The 19,507-nt window shown below is 46.5% G+C and overlaps 2 protein-coding genes across 12 annotated transcripts in view; one reads left to right on the top strand and one right to left on the bottom strand.

Moving 5' to 3' along the window:
• Nucleotides 1-62: 62 nt before the first annotated feature.
• On the top strand, nucleotides 63-2,291 carry MRPL35 (mitochondrial ribosomal protein L35). Its single transcript, XM_068402575.1, has 4 exons — nucleotides 63-336; nucleotides 454-622; nucleotides 1,551-1,695; nucleotides 1,927-2,291. Exons 1-4 carry the CDS (start codon nucleotides 309-311, stop codon nucleotides 2,113-2,115), a joined length of 531 nt encoding a protein of 176 aa, XP_068258676.1. The 5' UTR covers nucleotides 63-308; the 3' UTR covers nucleotides 2,116-2,291.
• An 861-nt stretch (nucleotides 2,292-3,152) lies between these two features.
• The window catches only part of REEP1 (receptor accessory protein 1), a 74,683-nt gene continuing 58,328 nt past the window's right edge, over nucleotides 3,153-19,507 (bottom strand). For 2 of the 11 annotated variants that reach the window (XM_068402564.1, XM_068402565.1), the window contains 3 exons: nucleotides 19,196-19,231; nucleotides 9,563-9,702; nucleotides 3,153-7,032 (listed from right to left, as the gene is read on the bottom strand). In XM_068402564.1, the coding sequence (XP_068258665.1) occupies nucleotides 6,961-7,032; nucleotides 9,563-9,702; nucleotides 19,196-19,231 (248 nt within the window). In that variant the 3' untranslated portion in view covers nucleotides 3,153-6,960. Of the gene's footprint in view, nucleotides 7,033-9,562; nucleotides 9,727-13,915; nucleotides 14,380-18,742; nucleotides 18,798-18,872; nucleotides 18,929-19,195; nucleotides 19,232-19,507 lie in introns of those variants that run through there. The other 9 variants (XR_011048342.1, XM_068402573.1, XM_068402566.1 and 6 more) reach the window with 8 other exon arrangements.

Below are 19,507 nucleotides of genomic sequence, written 5' to 3'. Positions count from 1 at the left end.
CGTATGCAAATATTGCTTCCCGCCGCCGTCGCGGTGTCCCTGACGTGGGGCGGCCCCGGTGGCACATGCGCGGGACAGGGGTCCCGGGGCAGCCCCGGTGGGGCCCCGCGGGGCGGGCAGCGGGTATCACCGCTTACCACCGCTCCTGCGGTGGGGGCTGAGGCGGGCCCGGACCGCGGTGCCCCTTGTAGCGAGCACAGGGCGCTCTGAAGCCGCCCCTGTCAGCGCCCCGCGAGGCGGAGCACGGCGCCGCCCCGCCCCCGGCGCAACGTGACCTTCGCCGTCTGCCGTACCCAGCGCGCGGGGCTATGGCGGCGGCGCGCGGGGCTGTGGCGGGTCGGTGGCGTGCGGCGGAGGGGAGGCGGGCAGCCATGTCGGGGTGAGGGGCCGCCTGTGAAATGGCGGCGCGGGGCGGTGTTGCGGGGCGTCTCCTGAGGGTCTGCCTCTCCGCAGGGATCCTGGGCCGCTGGGCCGCCCGCTGCCCCGCCGCGGGGCGCGCTCTCTCCGGTCTCTCCGCCCGGTGCGTCACGGGGGTGCGGGCACCGGCGGCGGCCCCGCTGTGGAAACCGCGGCTGCCCGGGGGGAGCCTGCCCGGGGGAGGCAGCCTCTCGCTCCTCAGCAGGTACCGTGTGCGCGGCTCCGTGTGGAGAGAAGGATTGAAAGGACGGTTAGAGCAACCTCTTTGTCTGAGAAACGTCTTGGGCTGCTTTAGCCCTGAGTCTCCTGTTAAGGAAAATGCTTGAAGCAGGATGTAAAATGGAAAATACTTCACAGACATAGGCCTTCAGCCTGGAGAAGAGAAGGCTCCGGGGAGACCTTAGAGCAGCCTTCCAGTACCTGAAGGGGCTGCAGGAAAGCGGGAGAGGGACTTTTTACAAGGGCATGGAGTGATAGGACGAGGGGTAACGGTTTTAAACTGAAAGAGGGGAGATTTACATTGGATATTAGGAAGAAATTCTTTGCTGTGAGGGCGGTGAGACCCTGGCCCAGGTTGCCCAGAGCAGCTGTGGCTGCCCCCTCCCTGGCAGTGTTCAAGGCCAGGTTGGATGGGGCTTGGAGCAACCTGGTCTAGTGGAAGGTGTCCCTGCCTGTGGCAGGGGGTTGGAACTAGATGATCTTTAAGGTCCCTTCCCACTCAAAGCACTCTATGAAAAAGCCTTGTTACAATCCGCACTGTTTCTCTTGCTGGTTATTAACGTTCTAAACGTAATTCTGGAATGCCAGTAACAGCGGAGTGTTTGCTTTTGGGTGTTGAACCGCTTTTATCACATGAAAAAGCTGTTGCATATGCAATAATAACTTTGAGATTAATTTCAGCTAGAGTTCAGCACTGCAGTTAGCATTCATACACGCATATTCGTTAAGTGGTGTGCTGTGATGCTAGAAGAGTTCTTGTTACCCTCTTTCAGACAAGTCACTGCCACTTCTGATTTCTCTTTATGTGAAGAAGCCAGTGATTACTTTAAAAAAAAAAAAAAAAAGATGTTTTATTCCTGTTCTGTTTTTTCCCTATTTTGGGGGTGTTTGTTTTGTTTTGGTTTTTTTTGTAGTGTCACATCTCTGCTGCCAAGTATACTTCAACAGCCAGTGAGGACTCTCACTTACTGTAGCGTGCGGAAAGGAAAGAGGAAGAGCGTGAAAGCTGTCGTCAAGAGGTTTCTACGGCTGCACAATGGCCTTTGGGTTAGGAGAAAGGTAAGATTTTTCTCTTTTTTTTTTTTTTTTTTTTTGGTAATAAAAGCATGTTTACAGTTAGTGGGCTAATTGTTTTCCTTCCGTTAGAGGGCAGCAGCCATTACGGAAGATAAAAAAAAGCTCCTGTCTTCCTGAAAGTGGGGAATGTGTCCTGGTTTGCTTCTCAGTATTCCTGTATATGTGTATTTGCAGCAACCCACTTAAAAGTCTTTGTGTATTTGCTTCTGACAGGCTGGTTATAAGAAGAGACTGTGGAAGAAGTCAGCTGCTCGGAAGAAGCGTTTGAGAGAGCTGGTGTTGTGCAATAGGACACAATGTAAACTCCTTGATAAAATGACCACTTCTTTCTGGAAAAGAAGGAATTGGTATGTTGATGATCCCTACCAGAAGTATCATGATCGCACAAATCTTCGTGCGTAGAAATCTTGGTTTCATTTTTGCAGTCACTCTAGGAAAGAGGTGGTGGTACATGTGGTATGGTCTTAATTTTAGAACATAAACTTGTAATACCTGTTACTTTTCTAAATAAACATATGCATATCATCTGATCAGAATTATGGGTATCAGTGCCCAAAATAAAGCCATATTCAAGATTATCTTGAGCTGCAGTTTGCATTTTACTTAGAGGTCGAGCTAGTCACCTACACGTTCTGATGTCTGTTGGTTTCCTGGGACTGTGTGTAACATATGTACATGGATGAATGCAGTCTAAACATCACAAAAAGTGAACAATTCAACATATTTAATCTTAACATGTTTAAAAGAAACATGCTTAAACAACCCCAGGATATATTTTGCTGTGTGCATACTTATTGGTAGCTCACTGACTGGAGTATCCTTGCAGAAGGGGAGAAGGGAGAGCAGGGTCCCTTTCAGTATTGTTGTCTGTCATGGTACCATGACAGTACCATGCAGACACTAGCATGTCTTCATGCTAGAGAGCATAGGAAAAAAAAAAAAAAGTGTTTCATGGTTACATGCAGTTTTTATAATTCATTTTAAAATGTATTAGCCACTAAATTTCATCACAGGACTCTCATTTTGTATCCTCTGTTGGTTTTTGAGTAGTAGAATATATTCTTTGGGTCCTACACCGCATCTGCAAGCAGTCAGTTTTGAGTATTTTCTTGTTTATTCTTTCTTTAAGCCTAATTATACTTCACACTGCCTATCTCTGATCACGTGTATATGGAACAAAACCACGGATTTATTACAGGGTCCTTTTGGAGTGTACAGTGCAACTCGTCTCTGGGTTCGGAGGTTTTCTCTATGAAACTGATACTCCAGCAAGTGTATGAAAAGCAATTGCTTCTTGCAGCAGCTTCAAAATGTTCACTAATAATTAACTCATTATTAAGCAGATAGATGGTCCCTGCTTAACAGCTCCAGAGCCACCTGTATAGCAAGAGGTGGTTTGCCGTATGAGGCTGTAGCGTTTCAATGAATTCACTAGTTACTCAGAGTGTTCAGTAGCTGTATTTTTTTCCAGTTCATAATACAGAAAGAAGTTCTGAAGGACATGCAGCACTTAGTGAATACATCTATGTACACTCAGCCAGAATTGAGATAAAAATAATACAGCAATCAAAGTAATTATTCTGGCCTGCCAGATACATTGAACAGACTGAAGATGTTTTCTTTTTTGTTTTACTTTTGTTAAAAGAAAAGATTTAAGACTTTATTCAAGATGTGTATCAAGCAGTATAACAAAACCAGCAAAACATCAACTTTTGGAATACTGGTGTAGTGGCCATCCTTGTGAGGCGTTAAGTGTACCATTTCATCACAGATCTTTTCTACCGATCACAGGAAAGAAATGACATGAAGTGCACAATTAGGGTCCTTAAAGAGTTTGTCTAAACGCAAATCCCAACGTAGTGTTCTCTGCTATTTCAAATACAGTGCTAGATGCAAAACAGGTACCCGAAACAGACAGCAAAAAGGAGACTGTGATTAACGAGCATTCGGTCACGCGTACGAGGGCTTCATCACTACATGAGAACACTTCAGAGAGCAGTCAGAGGCAGCAGGTTGTTTACATGAGGCTAGGAAGCATCGTAGCTCTCCAAGCAGCTTTCTCCCTCTCCTTGGGGATAAATAATCCGATTCTCCTTCTGTGCTGGGTTTGCACTTACACAATTTAGATGAGTGTGGGATTAATTCCGAGGAGACAGTGATACACGTGAAGTCTGTCTTGTCTATTTGACGTGATCCTGATTCAGCAATTGGCGTTGGCCGTAACTACGCTGACACTGGCCCCTGCAACGAGAAAGGAGGCGTGGAGGACTGCACTCAGCTGCTCAAGCTGCTTCTCCTCATAACTTGAGGTGAATTTGTGGTAAATGGGTGAGGTAATTCACAGGCCTATTTTCCATGGACCATCCTCAGCTGCAGTTTCCTTCCCCTCAGCCTCAACTTCACTTGCTCGAAATAACGCATGTTTCACTCCAGCCTTGTGCCGGTTAAGGGCTGTATTTTCTAGGGCGGGCCTGTTTCTTTCAGGGTTGCACTCTCCAGGCCATCTCTGAGAAGGCAGGAGGTGCCTGCCTGCCCTACAGCACCGATCGCAGAGGCCAGCTGCCGGAAAGGCCCCTGTAACCAGGCTTTTCATACTTACACCAGATCTGTTGCTATTTCAAACCATCAGTGGAAAGATTGCTTGTTTTGAGGAGGAATAATCTGCAAGCTGTTAGCTGGCTTGCGCCCTCAGAGCCTGAGCTGGGAGGAAGGTGAGCTCCTCATCCACACTCGCCTAAGAAGCCACCATCCACATGTCCTCTCTTTTGCTCAAGCCCTGCAAAGTCTCGTTTGCCAGGCGGGGTCAGGGTCAGCGCAGGAAGGCGACTCGCTGAATCGGGCTTGTTCCTTAGCAGAGACTCAAGAGAAAAACTGGAAGACAAGACTTCCCGTCCGGTGGTTATTCTGAATGAACACAGTAGCCGCCAAAGAGTGACATGACAGACTTGGGGCAACACCTGCAAACAACCTGTGTGCGGAAGGTGAGGAATCGAAAGCAAATGACCGTTCTCTTCTGTATACAGAACACTACAGCACTAAGTGTACGTGGGTAGGCGTTCACATTTCTTGTCTATACACAAATATACAGCTCCGTTGATAAATTAATACATTTTTGCCAGAGATATGAAAAGGTTTATTTTTCTCATTTATACAGTGAATGTTTTGAGAGATATAAGGCAACTCCCTTGTCAACAATTTCACCTCAGCACTTAAGAAATGCTAAACAGTCGAGTTTACAGTAAAACAGCAGATTAGACGCACATCTAATAATTTTAGTGAGAATCAATCTCAGCGTGTCTGAGAACAGAATTTGTCAGATGTTATGCAGCTTTATGCTGTTGGGGTTTTCTGGCATAATTGAGTGCAAACTTGTCAGCTTCTTTTTTATCTTATGGCAGCCCATTGCAGAGCAGGGAAACATAGCTTGCTTGCCACAGGATTTTATTTTCTGCTAACACTGCAGGCAGTTCTTCTATTTCTTTGTAATGTTTGCCAAAAGAAATCAAATAAAGTCTAAAGCTGCTTAAAAATATAATACACAAGCTTAGCTCCTCAAAGCTTTTGCCAAGTATCTTCCGAGGACTGACTCTTCTGTAACTGCTATTTAGACAGTTTTGTTGGGTTTTTTTTCAATTTACTTTCTGAAGACTTTTTCCTTCTTACCCACTGCAAAATGTGATTGAATTAGCACATGTAAAGGAAATAAAATTCTCAGGTAATGAGGCCAAGTATTGTGGCAGACACAGGAAATACCTGCTTGCTTTTTCCACTTCCTTGCCAGGTCAGATAAACATTTGTGCGTGCGCATAATTTATTTCTCTCTTCCCCACAGATGTAGGAAGCTCTGGGGGAAACCTCAGGGATCCATCAGACAGGGACAGCTGGGATATCAATGCATATCCGGCAGAGAAATGGTTTCAAAGGCCACTTCAGATTTATCTCTGGCCTGATACACTCCAGCCGGCTGTTGGCATCCTGGACTGCTGCACCTGAACTAGATTATCCATGATGGCACGTTCTACATAATGCTAAATGTTTTTCTAGTCTATGTGACAGGTACAAGAGCAAACACAAAGGGCCACGTAATTAACTTATGTGTGAATCTCACATGCTCAACACTTACAAGAGACACCAACTTGAAGCACAAACACACAAACCCTACCACGTCTTCTTCTTCTTTTATATTTCTCATTTACATATGGATACAAATACACCACTCCAGCTGGTTCCTGTGGTTCTAACCAAACGCCATGCTACAGGTGAAACTCCAGGCTTCAAAAAGCAGCTCAGACCCAGCGCCCTGCTCTGCTCGTGCAAGTAGAACAGCAGCACCTCACCAGGAAAGCAGAGCGCTGGGACCGACACTGTTGCAGGCAGGGAAGAAAGGCGCGTTTTCCCCTGGAATTGCGTCACTAAAGCGATTCTAACTTCTGTCGCTGCAGCTAGTACAAACGTGGATTGCTCACGCTTTAAAACCGGCAGTAGAACATTTGTCACAAGCGATACGATCTAGTCCTTCTAGCCGCCATCGTTTTCCACCCAATGATCTCCTGGCTCAGGCTGATCAAAATTAAGACTCCCCCTTCATTACATCGTTGAAACTATTTCTTTTCTCTTGCTCGTCTCTTCCTCGTCCTCTGTAAGTGGTTCTGTCTCTATGGCTTTTAGCACAATGATTTTCTCAGAATACACGTGATTTACTTGCAGAAAAAGAGTTGCAGCTCAGCTTTCACTAATGAATCATGGACATTTTGTACAGTCAAAGTACTTTGACATTTGTTACATCATTCACAGTCTTGAGGAGGAAGGGAGGGAAGAGAAATCCGTGGCTTCTGCAAATCCACTTCGTTAATGACAAAGCCATAAATAAATACACTGTCAATGTATCATCGTGAGCAACTGATTATTTTTGTTTCCGTTGTGCATTCACAGAGCTAGAGCTATGCAGACACAGATGACAAGTAAACGTACAGCCTTGCAGGACTGGCGCGAGTGGGTGTACACTCTGCAAACGAAACAAAGACCCTTAACCTGCAGGTGTCTGCCAGACTGTCCTACCCAGGTCATGGACAAACGCGAGAAGCATGTAACAGAAGGATACAGAGAGAGGAGAGAGAAAGGCCATGTCTACGATGCTGTACATCAAAGCACATCCATCCCACCGCTGTTTCCTACATTATTAACGAGTAGCTCTTTAAGGCAGAAGAGAGACATTCTGTGGATCTTGGTGCTATTGGCTCATTGCACTCACATTGTTTCAGTGGCAGAGGACGAGGTACTTTTCTTCCTGAAGCGAGGTCTAAGGGTCCTAGGCGGTGCCTGCAGGAGAGCAAGAGAAAACTTCAGTGGCATAATAGGAAACATTTTTTCTTTCCTTAAATCTCACCCATCTTTGTGGCACCTCTGTGGCAACGATCCGTTCCAGGCATGAAGTACTGGAGAAGCAGATCTTGACCCTGAAGGTTACTAATGAATGACCAGCTGAGGACTAACCCCTTTAAGAAACTTGTTGTAGTCCTTTACCCAGGTTACACCAACACCTTCCCCTCTGGCACTTGGTTAGAGGTGTGGCTAAAGATTGCTAATAACATACTGGTCAAAGAAGCCAGGACAAATGGGTGCCATTTACAGCAGCTCTAGGATCAAGGGAGCAAACTGGTGGCAGAAAGCCAGCTCTGGGGGTCTCCCAGCCCATCCTGCACTGTCTAACCCAGCCGCAGCCCCTCTGAGGGTACAGCTCTTTGGGGCACTACAAGGCTGAAGGGGTAAAACACACGGACCCTGTAATTCTCACAAGGCAGAGCTCTTTCAAAAGATCAGCCTCTTGCTTGGGAGACACACCAGACACAATCCATTGAAATGATTTTAGAAGTCAACTATTGCAATTCTGCCTTGCAGCCAGCTGATGCACAGCTTCAAAAACAAAATAGGGGGTTGGACTAGATGATCTCCAGAGGTCCCTTCCAACCCCAACCATTCTGTGATTCTGTGTGTGTGAAAAACGAGCCCTGAACTCCCAGGAGCCGTACCAACTCCATGAAGTTGGTTTACTGTGATTAACACTGTTCCCCAGACTGAGATAGAAACTAGAGTAGCAAACAGAAAAAAACCCTCATCTGCAGTGCATACTTCTTTCAGAGGAGCTTTGGCATGGCATTGTGTCTTGCGAGCTTCACAATAAGAAATGGTTACCAGATGTTGTGGAGGAGCACAAATTCTCAGTGTGGAGGCCTGTCATAGCATCACGTAACACTGCAATGCCTGGTAAGCTCTTCTACTCCATTTACATAACTATCCAAAGCCTTGTTTTCTTTAACAGCATCAACCTATTTACCTGTAACACTATGACAGGGTCTTACCATTTGTAAGTGAGGACTTTGTCATTTCTATTTTATAGGACTTTCCAACCCAAGATCATGCTGTGTTTCCACGTTCCTGTGATGCAGCAAGGTATAAATATTCATATAGATAAGGAACTGCAGTGCAGCAAGGTTTTGTTTAGACTCCATCTAAATCTCTTCCAGCTTGCCCATAAACCAAGGTAGTTTCTTGCAGAGATGGGATTAATTCAACACCCCACCCCATCTTCCAAGCCTGAAATCTTACCCCAAGCTCCCACTGTGAATCCCCAAAAGCCCAACAGACCTGGATGGGACAGCTGCATCCAGAAAGGCACAGCTGGAGGAGAAAAGCTGAGGAAGAAAGCTGTTGTGTATGGCAGTCAGGGATCCTGCACCACACCACACTCCACAGCTGCTGGCTCTGAGTTGCTATCTGTAAACCAGGAGCCCTGGGACACAGCTGGACAACTAGAGCAGTACCTCCTGCAGCTTGGGAGAAGGCTGCTCCCTGGGAAGCCAGATGGCTTTTAAAGCAAAGCAGCCATTAACTGCAGAGTAAAGACTCTAAAATCAGGAATGAATAGCTCTGTCTCCTCTAGGATGCTACTTGACAGCTCTGAGAGTAGCTACAGAGGCTGCACCTTTTCACAGTAAAACCAGAGCAGCCCAGCTTTTGAGGAGAGCCCACCAGAGGTAGGACAACACACCAGATGGACATACAACTGCTTACCAAGCCCCACCACTCGCGCTCCCTCACACTGAGCCAAGAGGAGGGTGGAACAAACCCAGCTCCCCCATGGTGGAGATCTCCTGGCTCGGATCTGAGAGCTGCTGGCTGTCACTCCATCCACCCTGCCCAGATCTGTAAGGAGTCTTTGCCTATAGCGTCTCCCATGGAGGTTTTATTTTCTCCACAACAAAATGTTGCTAAAATTGCTTTTGGCAAAGCATAGGGTGAGATCTGCGTCTCCTTTAGCTCTTTTGTTTCCATGAAGTAACTTAAAGCATTCTTGTTAATACAGTGCCTGATTCAAAAACCTGTTGAAGTAGTGAAGGAAGAACTGCTGCTGGTTTCGGTGGGGTTTGGCTAGGTGCAAACTCAAGCAAGAGGAACTGGGCTCTGAACTGTGAGTGCTCTGGCTGTGCGTGCTGACTGTTCTCACCATAACTATCCTGCCTTGGGGGGGAGAATATATTTTCCTCTACAGACATGTAAAATCAACTGTTGATATCCAAATCCTCTCACCCAAATACCTCCACATTAGCACATTGTTTAGAGCTAGATTCAAGTTTTACAATTCAGATCCAACTCTGAAGCCCCATATAACTATTATCTCCACAGAAATCCACACAGGCAGAAAAGTGAGCGAACCCATAGCAAGACCCACCCCTGAAAGACCAGAAATCTACTGTTTGGACTCAGTGTTTTTAGACCAAAGAGAGATGTTTGTTCCGTTGAAGATTCAAGGAATGTCATAGAAGTAGGAGCCTTAACAATATGGAAGTACCTCAAGGGGTCGATCCTTCTTTTTGGGCCTTTTGTTCATGGATGCACAATCCAATGTATCGTTCTCTTCATCATCTGAGAACACAGAGCCTTTTGTTTCACAGTTTGCCTCAGCTGGCTTTTCATACTTACTGTCCACACCTATTTAACACGGCCATTTACAGTCTAAATATGAAGACAAAGGATGAGGAAATCAGCGACGGTTTGATTCACACACTGCCAAATGCCACCTCACCGCAAAGCCATGCATCTTCCAGGGATTAATAGAAGGGTCACACATCACACTCTGGTAATAGCAGCTGTGGGGTTAGAAATCAAAAGGCCCTTGTTTATGAAGCCATAAGCTCTATTTGGATTATTTCACATAGAATCGAGACTGAATTCACAGCCTCTGATGTTCTGGAGGTTGACTCTAGAAAGAGATTTTTTTTGTTTGGCTCAGGAATAAATAAAATGTCTGATTTCTTGAATTGCTGATTCCATCCACAGTTCCTGCATCTACTGCTTCCAGAAGGAGTGTCCTCTAGAAGACACCAAATGGGTGTTGAAGCCCTCCGGACAGTACAGAGGCAGCTGCCTGGGATGCAGAAATATGAAGCACAGCAGCACAAATTGACTTGAAGCTGAGAGAGCTCACGCCAAGAGCCCAGTCTAAGATCCACCGAAGTTAACCAAAAGCTTCAACAGGCATTGAACGGACCCGCAGCAGTGGATGTGTTGCTGCTAGACCAGAGCGGGGAAAAGTCTCTCTTCTGTCACTTTGGAGTAAATCTTATGGAGCATTAACTCCACTGATGGATCTGAAGGCAGATTAGGGTCCCATGACTACAGACCACTAACGCCTGCTTGGTGGTTCTTATCCTTGTAACTTATGGCAAGATCTTTGCAGGACTGGGCACGTTGCACAACACAATCCATTTGCTGCCTTAAATCCCGACAGTGAAGCAAGATGGTATTTTTAACGGACAGTCCAAAGCAAGAGGTGCAGAAGATGACACCCAGCGTGACCCAGCTTTCTGCATCTCCACAGTTTCTTATCAGCAGGGCTGGAGCTTGCTTTCTTTGACTCATAGGCTTTTTTCATTCTGAAACATGTCAGGAGTGGAAGTGTGTGCTGTTTAGATGGCATTAACCACAATTATTGGCCCTATGCTGTTGTATAAATATAGAGAGAAATAATGCTCTGTGTTTCTTGTCTCAGCCTGACTGTAAGACTCTGCTGGACCAAAGACTAAAACCCAAAGACTAAAACCAAAGAGGATTCTTAAACGTCTAATACTTATTAATCTATTTAGAACCTTAAAGCACAAAAGAACTGAATTCTCCAACAGCTCTTTCAGCTGGGTAACGGAGAGACAAAGGGGAAGCGGTTTGGCTACGGCAACACCACGAGTCACGAGCAGATCACTGGGGCTCTCTCCAGTGCCAAATTCAAGCCAGCAGCTAAACGCTCTCAGCCCCTGTGTTCAGCCCGCAGGATGCGGCTGCTGCTCGAGAGAGCAGTGCACACCATCCTCTGGCCACTGACCCTCTGTTTCTACCCCTTTATCACCATTTGCACGGGCAGGCTGGAAGCCACCATCACGGATTTCCAGGAAGAGCTGGAAGTTGAGTTTTTTCCCAGCTGTACTGAAAATGCTGATAGTCACATTGCAGAGAGGCCCAGGATAATGCTGAGTTCTGTTTTTTCTATATATGACTGTAATGTTAAGACTACACTGTGGGGAGAATTAAATGTTCTCTAGACCACATGGCAAATCAGTACAGGAACATTTTATTTTAATTACTATTTTATCCTTCCACTTGGAAAGTGAGCTATCCAAGAGAAGCCTAGCTTAGGCCATCTTGGATGTGGAAGCTGGCCCTTGACACCTCTCTAAGCCAACAAAAAATGGAGTCAAGTTTGTTTTAAAAGCTGTTCGGCCAACCAAGCATGCCCAAACCTGTGGCCTAGAGGCCAAGTATTGCCCCAACACCAATTCATCTGACTGCTCCCACCTGCCCTTTTCCCCAGAGGTCCCTCAGATGTGAATTGCAGGCTGGACTTCAGGCAGTTTGTTTCCAGATAGTAAAAGTGGGTCAGGACTTCTTTAAACTGCCTCACTGAGGTTTGCACGGTGGCCCAACAACACATCCCCAGCCATGTGCTGCTGCAAGGAGACAACAGCTTTCCCTGGGAAAAAAGAGGACTTCAAAGAGGACAGGACAGAGGGGTACTGGAAAACCAGAATTACAGCATTCAGTGACTAGAGTGTGGAGACACTGGCTGCTGAAGCTGAGAACATACAAGATTAGGCAAATGTCCCCTGCTCCTTTTCTCCTGCAGCCAGACACTTTGCTGCAAAAGGAGACAGAAGGAAGCTCAGCCCTGGTAACACTCCCAGGAATCCCGTGCTTTTCTAGCGTATGTTGCTTTCTCCATTATTTTTCTCTCTCTTGAATGGGGTGCTGGGTGAAGAAGATATCCAGGCAGCTCTGCCAGCCACATCGCCTGTCTCCACGACAGGCATAGCAGAGGGACAGCCTCCTGCAGGCTCCTCCGCTCTCCCCATCAGCCTGAGCGTCACATCCATGACCTGGTGCTGCTTAAGTGAAGATAAAGAGGACAGCTCAGTCTCCAAGCTGGCACATACTGCTTTGACCCCCGCAGCAGAGAGGTCTGTAAAGTCCACTGGAAGTTGGGCTGAGGTCCTCTTCTCCCCTGCTCCATTTCATCGTGAATGAGCCACCAAAAACCAGCCAAATGGGAACCAGTTTTGCTTCAGCGTCACTGAACTGGAAGCAGGTCTGTCCACTACATTTCTGACCATTGACAAGAGCAGATCTTGAATACACAGAGCCTTTTTTTTAAGACCCAGAGCAAGAAGGGAGGATTCCCTGCCCATCCCGCCTCAGGGAGGACATCTGTATGGTGGTCAGTCCCAACCTCGTATTGATCTGGGGTGCCAGACTTTGTCCCACATTCGTGGAAGTGTTACGCTGTTGTGGGACTGGAGGCAACTCATCTCCAAAGGGCTGCTGCTGCATAAGCACCTACTCTGAAGTTGTTTCTTTTGTGAACAGGGTGATGACAGGATAAAAAACTACTTTTCCTACACCAAGAGAATGAGTGCTTTGCAGGAGAAAATGTAAAGCAGGGGATTAACCAGAATAATAAGCACACATGTGAGGAATTAGTTAGAAAGGAGATGGAGGCTTGAAGTGAATGGATGGGTTCTGGGACACAAAGGTTTGCTTCAGGACAAGGTGAAGACTGAGGAGCAAAACATGTTGTCAGGGCTGGCACAGGCTTCTTGAGGACAGCACTTGGCCTCGGGTGACCTCCTGTGTGTTTCTAAGAGCCGTCTTTAGGACCTGAGGCTGTGGGGCCTCAGGCCACTATCAGATGTCCCCAAAGTGGCAGAGACAGCAGTGTGTGCTGCTCCAGGGAAGCAGCTGACAGCCCAGGGATGGTGTCACAGGCAGGAGGTGGCTGTATAAAAGCATGGACCATATGCCAGATGTCTCTCCTGGCTCTCGTCCTTGGGAGACTCTCACTCCCACCTCAGAGCGGGCTGTGTTTCGGGTGTCTCCACCTCTTACACTTACGGCTCCGCACCTTTGCATGGAGGGGCAGAACCGCTGCAGAAAGGGGAAATCGGCTGGTGTGCCAGGGCTAAAGCTGCTGCTGCTTCTTGCAAATGTCTTTTCAGTACCCAGACCAGATTACACTCCTCTCTTCACTATGGCAAGACAGAATCTGAGTGTAAACAGTCTAAGGAAAGGGACCCCTGAATTCCAGTTCCTGTCACCCTGCCCTAATTCCTTCAAAGGGAACCGATACAACCAACACATTGTGTGGGAAGCCCTGAAGCTGGGCATATTCCAAGTCAAAGTAGACAGGGTTGGGATCTAAGCTATTAAATGCACCACAGGGAACAACCCAGCATGGACAAGGGAACATATGGCCAGATCGTCGTCATCTTTAATCTCTGTGATTCTACCTGGGCTAAAAAATCTCACTTGCAAAACTCTTTCTACAGCAACAAATGGGATTCAGCAGCAAGCTGCTTTTTCAGCAATTGCTTTGATTCAGGCTCTGATCTATGCTGCTGTGTAAATTCAGAGTAACTCCTATGGATTTTTATGAGTACCACGGAGGTCAGGACCTGGCCCACTCTACCTACAGATGAGCAAATGACTTTGATCTAGATCCTCTGAAAAATCTGGACACTTAAATACAGTTACAGTGGGAATCAGGCACCCCAAGGCCTTTGAGAGAAGCTGGACTCCCCCTTATTTTGCTGGGCACAATACTTCTTCCTCCCATCACTGTAATTCCTCGGGAGCAAAGGGAAAAAACACAGTCACAGACTACATGAGCCAGAAGCAAGGTATTATTGTAATGGAAGACAAAGACACTCCAAAGCTAAGCCTTTCCAGGGGATAATTCATATAAAGAGGTTTGCACACCACTTAATAAGAGCAAGAGAACAGATATTTATTATACGATGGCGATCAGCTTCTTTTCCCTGCAACAAAGATAAATTTGCCATCATTTCCAAAGGACATTGACCCAAGTCATGTACTTCCCCAACAGTTTTCATTGCCAAACCAAGAAGTTAGGAGCAGCCAACTCCACCAGCACGCACTGCCCAGGAGCCACAAAACAGAGGCAGACATCCTTTCCAAAGCTGAAGTCAAGTGCAACCAAAGCAAACAAGTCTAATCACATCAACAAAGTCATCCGTTAATGAAAACACATCCCACAAATGATTAAGTTGTTAAGTGCTAGTCTATTCCAAACACCTCAGAAGAAAACTCATGCAATCTGTGACACTTACATCAGAGTCCCATAATATTTACATAGAGAAAAGGAAAGAATAAACTGTTAGGGGGAAACATTTGGGTGTAGAGGGGAAAGGAACATGGAAAGGAACATTGTTTCAGAGCACAGAAATCTTCATCTTTGCTTTCATAACATCTGTGGTTCTACTGCAGTTTATTAAACAACAATTAATGTTTTAACTTTCTGTTAGTAAAATGCAAATGTACTTAAAGAACCTACTGATTTTCTATGAAAATTTTTCCTTCCCTGAAATAACCAAAATAAGTATGAAAATATTTTTAAATACCCAGAGAAACTCCCAAATTGCCATTCAGAGGTACTGTTGCAAACTGATGCAAATCTTCCCTGTAAAAATTGGATTCAACATTTAGTAAAGGAAAGTTTTAAGGAACAAAATGCCTAGAGCAGCAGAAAGTTGTCATTTGTTCTTTAAGCTCAATGAGAGAAAGGTTAAAAAAAAATAATCTGTAAATCCCCAGCATAAGAGCTGGAAGCAAAACTGGCTAAGAAAAAAAAGGAAACCACCTACACCATTTAATTGAATTAGTTCAGAGATATGTGAACAGCCCCCTTGATGTAAAGTCAATAGGTTTTTAAGAGTACTTTTCACTGTAAGAATCTCATGTGTAATTTGTAGCATACCACAAGGAAGGGGCTGGATACATCTAATATACCAATAAGGTGATTTGTTTAAGACACAATTAAGCAAACATCTCAGTAAGCTCCTCGCTGAGCTGTACTGCTGATTGTGGGTCATCTGTCACCCTGTCTTCAGGGTGACAACCACATGCAAGAAGAGATCCAACATTATTTTATTGGAAAAACCCCAGGGGCTGGCTTTATGCTGCAACACCTTGTGCATGGCTGGCTGAACGTGTCGGCTAGGCTGCCCATCACTCACTGCCAAGCTGTAGTTTTCACGGCGCACGTTACTGCGTCAGTCGCCGCTATGGAGCACAACCCCGCGGTGCACACCCAAAATAACAGTCCCATTAATAATAACTATTAATTAATAACAGTCCTCCAAAATAACAGTTGGAGTGAGTCCAGAGGAGGGCGACCAAGCTGGTGAAGGGTCTGGAGGGTCTGACCTATGAGGAACAGCTGAGGGAGCTGGGGGTGTTTAGCCTGGAGAAGAGGAGTCTCAGAGGTGACCTTATTGCAGTCTACAACTACCTGAAGGGAGGTTGTAGTGAAGTGGGAGTTGGCCTCTTCTCCCAGGCAACTAGCGATAGGACAAGAGGACACAGCCTCAAGCTTCGCCAGGGGAGGTTCAGGTTAGACATTAGGAATCGTTTCTTCTCAGAAAGGGTCATTAGACATTGGAACGGGCTGCCCAGGGAGGTGGTGGAGTCACCATCTCTGGATGTGTTTAAGAAAAGACTGGACATGGCACTTAGTGCCATGGTCTAGTTGACATGGTGGTGTCAGGGCAATGGTGGGACTTGATGATCCCAGAGGTCTCTTCCAACCTGACTGATTCTGTGATTCTGTGATCACTAATGTCCTCGCACATTTCTTACACTGACTAAGGCTCCTGATCAGCATTTTAGTATTAAATGCTCCCTCCAATACACGCAGCCGCAACAGTTCTTCTCATATACAGCTGATTATTAAATATCTGCTAGATAGATAGATTCATCATCTGCAAGAATTAAAACTGTTCCTCCCTCTCAACCATGTCACAGGTCTTTGCAACAGCACATAAGAGACGTTAGTTGAGAGAATACCACCGAACATAATATTTGTTACTTCTTAAATGCCAGTTCCAAGCAAGCTTGTTTAATGCACTTAAGCATTTCCCAGGCACTGCCAAAAGCCAAACAGATATCCCTGGAGATGTTCACTCTGTCCTTCCTGAAGGAGGAAAAGAGCTCTTACATAATTGTACCGTTGCTCTTTAATGCCACAGCCTGACTTTCCACAGGCCGTGAACATAGAAGAGATAAATCAGAAACTTATGTAAACACACGGGAGGAGTTTTGCCAGCAAAGGCCTGCCACTGACCAACAGCAAGAAGAGCTGGCACAGGAGCTGTCAAGAAGACACGCTGGAGTATATACAGTGGAACACGCTTGCATTAGTGATGCTGCCCAGAGCAAAGGAGGATGAATGTCCTGAATTGTGTCAATACTTTGTTATGTGCAGACCGTGAGGCTGGCTGGAGCAAGGCAACTGGGCAGGAAAGAGCTCTTCTGTGAAGCAAACAGCTTCAGCAGCAGAGGAGCCCACCGCCGCAGACAGTGATGGAGCTGCTCCCGTACGGGGGGAGCTCACGCTGCGCTCAGCCTGGCCTTCAGTCTCTGCATACATGCACACTCTGTGGCACCTGCAGGCCACGTCCTCATGAAACCTTCTCTCAGGACATCATCTAGGGAGCAGGACGGGCAGATTTTTGCTCCCACTAGCCTGCGCTCTCCTAAGAGCTGTGGGGCTTTCTATGAGTCAGCCAGCAAAAGAAACAATTAAGTTTCATCTGCAAGAGCATTAACACAACTTACCCTGCCAAAAAGGCTGCATCATGGCTCTAAACCAACCTTTAATATTCCTGCTTGAGGTAAGACTTGACTATCTGCCCATTTAGATTACAAACCCTTTGGAGATGAGTACTGTTAACGATTGTACTCTGAAACTGGCTACGCAAAAGTTTGCACCAAGGAAAGATGAGTGCCAATAGTTTAGGACAACTTAGTCCCAGCTAAACAAACTTAGCTTCTTTCCTCCCCCTGCTTTTTGTGGCGTTGAGAGAATGTGTTCACATTACGTAGTCAGCTCTCTGAGCTACCAAAGCTGCACTTACAAAGGAGCATTTCAAACAGCAGGCTGTTGTCTGCGAGTGCATTAATGCATCTATTGCCTTGGAGACAGAGAAAGGGCAGCCTGTGGAGACAGAATGAACCCTCTATGTGACACAGCCTCAGCATATCCCTATTGACATGGTCCAACGGACTGGATTATGTCGAGGGGAAAAAAATAGTAAAACAAGCCAATCTGAAGGACAGGGCATGCAGTTTAAACCAGATCAACATGACTTTGGGCCCAATTTGTAAACATATTGGACTGATTACTGCTTTAGCGTCATTAAATGACTTTCCTAAGATTAACTCATGACTACTAAGCACTTAAGGATTCAGTGATTCTTTTTATAAATAACACTTTGAAGTCAAATCCATAAAATCGGTTTAGGCTAAAATTAGAAGGCTGCTAATAAAATGCACTGTGAATACAAGTGTTTCATGATTGCTTAAACAGATACCACCTTAAACAGGCTTCATTCTCCTGCACAGTGGCACACTCACTCCAAATGTGCTGGTGCAAAGAACCAGAAAAGGACAACAGGGAGGGTGACAAACCAAGTATGAGGGTTGGTTTGCCACCCATGCGGTGTGCAAGGAGACAGTGTCAGGCTGAGATCACCAGCCTCCAAGCACTAAGGGGACACCTTATCACTCTCTACAGCTACCTGAAAGGAGGTTGTAGCGAGGTGGGTGTCAGTGTCTTCTCCCAAGCAACAAGCAATAGGACAAGAGGAAATGGCTTCAAGTTGCACCAGGGGAGGTTTAAATTGGATATCAGGAAAAATTTCTTCACTGAAAGGATTGTCAAGCACAGGAACAGGCTGCCCAGGGCAGTGGTGGAGTCACCATCCCTGGAGGTATTTAAAAGATGAGTAGATGGTGCTTAGTGATGTGGTTTAGTGGTGGACTTGGCAGTGCTGGGTTAACGGTTGGACTTGATGATCTTAAAGGTCCTTTCCAACCAAAATGATTCTATGATTCTAATGGTGCACAGGGCTGCATGGCACATCAGGTGCATGGCAGTGGGAACACACATCCTACTACTCTGGAAGTAACACAGCCAGAAGCGATGGCTGCAGCACAGTGGCAGCACTGTGATCCTTCAGTCCCTCTGCTGCTGTCCCCAGGTTGATGGCTGTGTGCAAAATAAACAAAAAGCACATGAGATGAAAAGTGAAGGAGTTACAAAGGTCTTTTGCTTCCACCAACAAGAGACGCTGCCAGTCTGGATTTCTTCTTTCTCCCTAGACAAGCTGCTTGGCAGCCCCATCCTCTGGCATGCCCAAATCAGAGGCCTCCCCCTCTTTTCATCTGCCACTGGGACAAAATGCAGAAGGGATATGGCTCAGCTCTTAGCAACCAAGCTGACTGGTGCAGCATTGAAAAGACCACTGGCAGCTAAACCGTTCACTACACTCCCAAATTTGTAAACACAAGCAACACTGGGGACAGCGGGACATTTTTCAAAAATGGCTTTAGCACAAATCAAAGCAGGGAGAATCTGTTCAACCTTATTTCATCATACCAGGGTCTGCTGTTGGGCTTTGTTACTTACCCTGCTCATCCCAAACACAAGTGTCCTCTCCACCAACAAAGAAACACAGCCAATCCTTAGAAAACAGAGCAAAACAGGGCTGGGACTGAAGGTTTGCTCTTGCTGGTTTCCCTGTGGTTTTACACTAGCGCTGGGGCATACGGGGCAGGAGTTACACCGGTGCAGCAAGAACAGTGGTACGTCCTCCTGAACAGAAAGGACTGAGGTTTTTCTCCAGAGAAACACTCCCCAGCCTTGGGTAGCACAGGTCAGTAAGGTGAGAAGCACCACAGTACTTGCCATCAGCACACACACAGCTCACGAACTCGCTCGCAGCCTGGCCTTCCCCTGGTTTGTTCCCCTGGTGTTAGGAAACCCAGTGAGTAAGAGCAGCAGGAGCAAGCCAGGCTGGGGAACGCAGCCATGCCCGAAAGGGATGCGTGGGTATTGGGGCGCAAGAAATCCAGCACTCACCTCTGAGGAGTCGGCATACTGAGCAACACGTGCACACTGAAAGAGGAGCTGAGTGTTAGGAACTCATCAGACTAAGCTACTATCTCAGAAAAAAACTTGGCATCATGTTGAGGTGGACTTTGCGACCCCCATGTGTGTGAAGAGACAATTGTCTCTGTTCACCAGCACGGAGCACAGATCCAGGCACATGCCTCACCCCAGGCTGTGTGCCTAACGGGTGCTAAGGCTGGGATTACGTACAGCTCCCTGGCTCTCTTTTCAGATCACTAAACAGAAATAACTCCTGACTAGAGGGGCCTGGGAGCGTGGATG

The sequence above is a fragment of the Nyctibius grandis genome, chromosome 6 (genome assembly GCF_013368605.1).
Source record: "Nyctibius grandis isolate bNycGra1 chromosome 6, bNycGra1.pri, whole genome shotgun sequence".
NCBI lineage: Eukaryota > Metazoa > Chordata > Aves > Nyctibiiformes > Nyctibiidae > Nyctibius > Nyctibius grandis.
This window is presented reverse-complemented; position numbering and strand designations above follow the sequence as displayed.

Excerpts from the sequence above, each read along its gene's own strand:
- MRPL35 (XM_068402575.1), top strand. The coding sequence starts at position 309 with ATGGCGGCGGCGCGCGGGGCTGTGGCGG. Across the intron at positions 337-453 it reads GGCGCGCGGGGCTGTGGCGG|GGATCCTGGGCCGCTGGGCC; the intron begins GTCGGTGGCGTG and ends GCCTCTCCGCAG. Across the intron at positions 623-1,550 it reads AGCCTCTCGCTCCTCAGCAG|TGTCACATCTCTGCTGCCAA; the intron begins GTACCGTGTGCG and ends TTTTTTTTGTAG.